The sequence below is a fragment of the Excalfactoria chinensis genome, chromosome 1, assembly GCF_039878825.1.
Source record: "Excalfactoria chinensis isolate bCotChi1 chromosome 1, bCotChi1.hap2, whole genome shotgun sequence".
Taxonomy (NCBI): Eukaryota; Metazoa; Chordata; class Aves; order Galliformes; family Phasianidae; genus Excalfactoria; species Excalfactoria chinensis.
The window spans coordinates 66,743,339-66,749,416 of record NC_092825.1 but is presented as its reverse complement, the minus strand read 5'-3'; the positions used below and the strand labels follow the sequence as shown (position 1 = coordinate 66,749,416).

The window sequence follows — 6,078 nt, the reverse complement described above, 5'->3', positions numbered from 1 at the left end:
TCCGTGCCACCCTCTGTGACGCCATCACACCTCCCAGGGCTGAGGGCACCCAAGAATGACATCAGAATGGAACGGCCATTGTGACACGCGGGCTGCGGAGCAGAGCTGAGGCTGCGGGGCTCAGTCCGAGCTCAGTGCGACTTGGTGAGGTGAGCAGAGAGGAAGGGGCTGCCTGAGGCTGCCGAGGGAGGGAGGCCGGTTCCCCAGCGCTCGGGGGCCTGAGCCGGCAACTCAGCCTCGTCCCTCTTCTCCCATAGGTTTGCACGCAGAGGACGGAGCCCAGCAGTGATGGGTCAGAAACTCTGCAAGTGGTTGCGGTCGACGCGCACGGCGTGTGCGGAGACACAGGAGGCTGCCGGCTCGGAAGAGCCAGGTGAGAGCCAAGTATCCCTGCATGCGCGGCCTGCGGCCCTGCCCCTCAGCTGGCACAGCCGGCACAGAGCAGCCCCTGGGACAGCCCAGGGGGCACCTGGCCCCGCAAGGCGCTCACTGCTGTTACTCTCTCCTCTCCAGCATGCGTGCTTTGTGGCCGAGTGGATGAGGACTCGGGCATCCTTGGCTGCAAAGTAGAGATTGATGGATTGTACATCCATGAGTTTTGTGTGGTGAGTTCCCTTGTGGCTCCTGCCACCTGCCTCCAAACAGTGATTCCCTCCTTTCTGCCCCAACTAGACCATGCTCTTTCCCCTTGTACAGATATTTGCCAATGGCCTTTGTCAATACATGGAAGGCAGCAATGAGGCACGTTTTTGTGCAGAAGACATCACACGCACAGTGAGGGAGGCAGAGCAGACGGTGAGCACTAGACCAGAACAGGGAGCTTGGTGCCAGGAGAGCTTAGCCTGGTCCCAAGAAAGCAATCCCAGCCCCTCCTCCCAGCTCCAGGAGACATTCCTGCTCTTGCAGACCAGCCCTGTTCACCAGGCAGCTCTGCAGAGTGCCACCCAGCCCTGCCCGCATCCTGCGCCCTGCCCAGAGGTGCGGGGCCCGCTGCGTAGGCCCTGAGCCTGCAGCTGATGGGGGCTGCTCTGCTCTTTCCAGCTCTGCTTCGTCTGTGGCAGTTCGGGGGCCACCGTCATCTGCGCAGAGCCGGGATGTGAGCAGAGCTTCCATCTCCCCTGTGCCTATGAGGGTCAATGCGTCACCCAGTTCTTCGGAGCGCTCAGGTAAGAGCTGCCAGGTGCGGCCTGTGGCCTCCAACCCTGCTGTCAGCACCAGCCAAAGCAGCGAGGAACGCGCTGTGAACCTCCCAGCAGCCTGACAGAGCCAGAGCCAAGGCCTGGGGCTCCTTCCCGTTCCTCTGCCCTCCTCGCAGCCCTTCTCACCTCGCCCATCCCTTCCATCTTCCCCCAGGGCCTTCTGCTGGGAGCACAGCCCGCAGCAGGCAGTGCAGGCAGAACCGGCGCCGGACACGACCTGCATCATCTGCATGGAGCCTGTGGGTGACAGCAGGTCGTACGGCACCATGGTGTGCCCAGCCTGCCAACACGCCTGGTTCCACCGGGCCTGCGTCCAGGTAGAAGCCCTCCCCTCGCCTCGCGGGCACCGCAGGCGCTCAGCAGCAGCAAGCAGCACTCAGCTCACACCCACACTGCTTGTGTTTCTGCTGCAGGAACAGGCACTAAGCGCTGGAATTTATTGCTTCCGATGCCCCCACTGCAGAGACAAGGAGTCCTTTCTACGAGAGATGCTGAATGTGGGGATCCGAATCCCATTCAGGTTGGTGTCCTTCAGACAGCTCTTGAGATGCCTGGCCCTTGGCAGCCATTAACGTGGGCCTGAGCATCATTGGGAAGCTGAAAGCAGGGATAAGGTGGATGGGGATGGATGGATTTCATGGGTTAGTTTCAGTTCTGGGCCAGTGAGTGCTCATCACATTCCCTCCCTTCTCTGGCAGAAAACCAACATGGGATGACAACTATACCTATTCATCCCTGGGTGTTCGGTACGAGCGCTGCGTGGCCATCAACTGCCTTTACCCCCTTGGCAGAGGGCATTCAGGAGAGGGGTGAGTGAGCTCAGCTGCCCTCTGGGGCTCTGCGTGGCATCGCAGCCTCACCACAGGCTGGGGGAGCACAGACTGAGCACCAGAGCTGTGCCGGGCACTCCCTGGCTCAGGGCACTTTGTGCTCACGGCCACAACCCGTTGCTTTCCACAGACCTTGGGAGATGCTCCTCTGCAGCTCCTGTGCTGCACGAGCCACACACCGCCGCTGTTCCCAGCTGAGTAACAGCACAACCAGCTGGGAGTGCGACAGCTGTGCTGCTGGAGAGGGCACCGGTAAGAGGCAAACAGCCGCGTGCTGCTGGGCTGGGGACAGGCGAGGCCTGGCAGCGGCTGCTCAGAGCGGCCTTGCTCAAATCCCTCCAGCCCGGGACAAACGGGAGCCAGTTCCACCCCATGGCTGGAATTCCATCCTGCTCACCTTCCTGCCTCCCCTTACAGCCTCCAGCACCAGATCACGTCTTGCTGGCCTCACTACCACCAGCCAGCAGGGACTGCGGCCATCCCGAGGATCCTCAACAGAGAGCAGCAGCTCCGGCACCTCCAGCCAGGCACCACCGGGGCCAGCTCACCGCTCCGGTGTGCCTGAGAGCAGCGGCCTGTCCATCCAGCGAAGGACAGACCGCAGGGGAATCACTCCACGTGCACGCCGGGATGCAAACAGCTTTAATGAGTCCCGGGGACGCCGTGGAAGAACCCGCAATGCTGCCCCGATTGCCGGGAGCAGCAGCACAGACTCTGCCAGCCAGGGGACATCTCGGTCCTCGAGGCGCTGCCCTGCACTAAGATACAACCGCAGGTGCAGGCAGGGACAGCGGGCCCGGACAAGAAGCCGCTCTCCGTTGCGGCGCCGGGCCCCAGCATCTCCGAGCCGGCCCCAGAGACACCGTGGGAGCCGGCAGACAGCAACCCCAGGTGCTCAGAGCTGCACCCGCAGCTCCAGCACACCGGCAGCACCGGGGTCCTCCAGGGCTTCCCCAACAGACCACGGAAGCCCATGCAGACATCCGGGGCGGGCCCGCACTCGCAGCCGCTCGCCTCTCCATCGCCGGGCTGCGGACACTGACAGCCAGCCCCGAAGACGCCGCACCAGCCGGTCCAGGCGGCGAGGGCCAGCCCAGGGGCGGAGCCGCTCCCGGGTACCACGTGGGGCCCAGCACATCACCGGCCGGCCCTGCTGAAGCCGTGGGAGCAGCCATCTACAAGCTCCGTTCCAACCTCTTACCCTAAACCCCATCCCTAATCCTATCCAATGTCATCCAAACCCATCTCAATAAAACTTAATTCCCTTATGCCACTGTCAGTTTGGTTCTTCTCTGCCTTTCCAGGCATCGCTGTGTTCGTCATCCTGCACACAGATCTGGTTACTGGGGACTCTGCTTTTATGGGGTGTCTGGGACCCCCCTCTGCTGCACGCACCTCGTTGGGGTCTTCCTGCCCCTCGGTGTGCAGCAGCACCACGGTCACTCCGGGCTGGTGTGGGTGGTCATGCACCACGTCTAGATGCCCTTGGCCATGAGGGAATGGTGCTGCAGCTGGAGATGGAGGGGCTGGAGGGGGGAGGCGGCTGCCCTCTCAAAAAGGGGCCACAAAAAGAAAGTTTCAGAAAGAAAACTAGATCAGTTTTGTAGAATAAATTTGAATAATGTAACTCTGCACTTGGTTTCTACCAGCAGCATTTTCTAGGGTGGGACTCCATGGCTCAAAAGCCAGGATTTCATAGCAGTGTAAGATTAATGATTAAAGTGTGTAAGTCACGTGAGCAGCTCCAAAGGAGGAAGCACCCGCCTTTATTTTTGGCATTATGACAGCCTGATATTAAAGACCTGTGAGTGTCAGAAGATGGAGAAAATCAACTGTCCTCTCTGGCAGTTTTTACAGCGTAGTGTCTGTGCTGTCAAGACAGTGAATATGACAACCATGAGAAATGACAATAATAGGAATGTTTAAGAAAGGGAACAAGCCTAATAGTGATGCAGCTGTTGACAATAACATGCTTATGTTAGAAGTAAATTCTTTGAGTTTTGTAGGCATTGAAGAATTTATGGATCCTGTGTTTCTATGCCTGGTTTTTCTTTTTGTTTTTGTACCCTTACTGTCTGTCTGTTTTTACTATCGTGGTAAAATTCTGCTCAGTTGCAGTGTGGAAGAAAGAAGCTAGTCACTCTATAATGCTCTGTTTCTCTTCAATTATTAGGGTAGTGCAGGCAGCATCTGAAGGCTCCACTGTACTAGATACTGGACAAATACCAGAAAAGAGAGGGTTAAAAATCACATTAATTTGGGAAAACTCAGAAAGAGATGAAAATAAGCCAACTTATGAGTTGGGAGAGCTGAAGTTCAAGAGGCTTAAGGATGGTGTTGAACTCACCTTTCTGGTTAACTAAAAGTGAATGAAGTTGTTGAGTCTGGCCACGGGGCTAGCTGTGGAGCCTACAGAGTGTGGATGAACCATCAGGGAAACCTCAGGCTATGTGAGAGACTTCTGGGGAGGGGAAGCATCTTGTTGGAAAAATATCATCCTCCAAGTTTGAAATAATAGTGATAACAACAAATGAGCTTTTAGGATGTAATGGAAGTATTTTCTGATGTTATTTGCTAGGAAAGCCTGATGAAATCTAGAAGCATTAGGAATCAGTTTATCTCCCAACTCAGGCTTATTGGGACACCAAATTTCTGGTTAAGGAGCATTTTCAGACATCAAACATCTGTGTCCAGTTCTGGGCTTCCCGGTTCAAAACAGACCGGGATCTCCTAAAAGGTGTGGCCCCTGTGAAGGGCCACAAAGATGATAAAGGGCCTGGAACATCTCCCGTATGTGAAAAGGTTGAGTAACCTTGGTCTTTGGTCTGGGGAAAAGAAAACTGAGAGGGAATCTGATACATATTTACAAATATCTAAAGGGAGGTGGGAGGCAAACGGATGAGGCCAGGCTCTGTGGTGTGTAGTGACAGGACAATGAGTAATGGCCTTACACTTGAATGTATGAGGTCCTATACTAACTTGCAGAAGAACTTTTTTACGGTGAGGGTGAAGGAGCGCTGGAACAGGCTGCCCAGGGAGGTTGTGGGTTTTCCTTCTTTGAAGATATTCAAGACCAGCCTGGATGCCTACCTGTGCAGCCTGCTGTAGGGGACCTGTTTTGCAGAGGGGTAGGACTTAATGATCTCTTGAGGTCCCTTCCAACCCCTACAATTCTGTGGTTCTGTGATTCTGTGATCTCAACTACATTTCTTAGTGTGTATATGTGTGCATGCACTGAAGAAGTTCAATAAAGATTTCAAGAACAAATTCTTGAAAATGAGAGGAGTACTTGGGCAACAAGAAATGGCCATTACCTTGCAAAGGACCTTAGAATCATACACAGTTATTTTTGCTCACAAGTCAAGTTGCCCCATGCCTCCCTAAGACTTTTGTATTAGCTGAGTGAAAGCTTACTGAGCTTCCTCTGGAGAATTCTCTCTGTACAACTGGTTGCAGTGCAGGGCTTCGGGCAAGACAGATAAAACCCAGCTTTGTTCTATGATCTTTGTCATCAGGAAAAAGGTCTGGCTTCATAGGATTTCACCTCCCTCCACTAATGGAAGCTTGCAGCTACTTGAGAAGTGTCCTTTGGTGTTCTCCATTCTCATTTGCATCTCCCAGCTATTCCATGCCTGAACCTGGAGGACTGGTTGCTTAGTGGATGATGAAACAATCTCATCAGTCATGAATTCAGACTGGACCTCCTTATAGCCTTGGACAAGCCCTTGAAATTCTGAATCATTTCTGCTGGCTGTTTAGGAGGAGTAGCAGAAATTCCCAAAGGACATAATATTAATATTACAGCGTACCTAAGGTGCAAGATTGTTCTCCCTATATACCTCTAGCTACTGCAAAGTGACAAAAGAGGTCTACATTTGTCCTTGCCTTTGTCTATTCCTTCCTTCCTCTTGTAATTTAAGAAACTGAACATGATATTCTCCTTCACACTATATAAAAAGTTGATTCAACAATGTCAACGTTTTAACTATAGTTTTGCTTCTCAAGATAGATGCATGAAACAGAGCTGCTGTTATACATATTAGTGTATT

At 54.0% G+C, this 6,078-nt stretch overlaps 1 protein-coding gene across 1 annotated transcript; it reads left to right on the top strand.

Annotated features, from left to right (window-relative positions):
• Nucleotides 1-288: 288 nt before the first annotated feature.
• On the top strand, nucleotides 289-3,186 carry LOC140250804 (PHD finger protein 7-like). Its single transcript, XM_072333874.1, has 8 exons — nucleotides 289-373; nucleotides 514-605; nucleotides 697-795; nucleotides 1,042-1,166; nucleotides 1,354-1,719; nucleotides 1,898-2,008; nucleotides 2,160-2,281; nucleotides 2,447-3,186. Exons 1-8 carry the CDS (start codon nucleotides 289-291, stop codon nucleotides 3,184-3,186), a joined length of 1,740 nt encoding a protein of 579 aa, XP_072189975.1.
• The last annotated feature ends 2,892 nt before the right edge of the window (nucleotides 3,187-6,078 follow it).

Bases quoted from the DNA above. Each gene is read 5' to 3' on its own strand.
- LOC140250804 (XM_072333874.1), top strand. From the start codon at position 289: ATGGGTCAGAAACTCTGCAAGTGGTTGCGGTCGACGCGCACGGCGTGT. The intron at 1,720-1,897 runs GTTGGTGTCCTT...CTTCTCTGGCAG, and splicing joins GGGATCCGAATCCCATTCAG to AAAACCAACATGGGATGACA. The intron at 2,009-2,159 runs GTGAGTGAGCTC...TGCTTTCCACAG, and splicing joins AGAGGGCATTCAGGAGAGGG to ACCTTGGGAGATGCTCCTCT.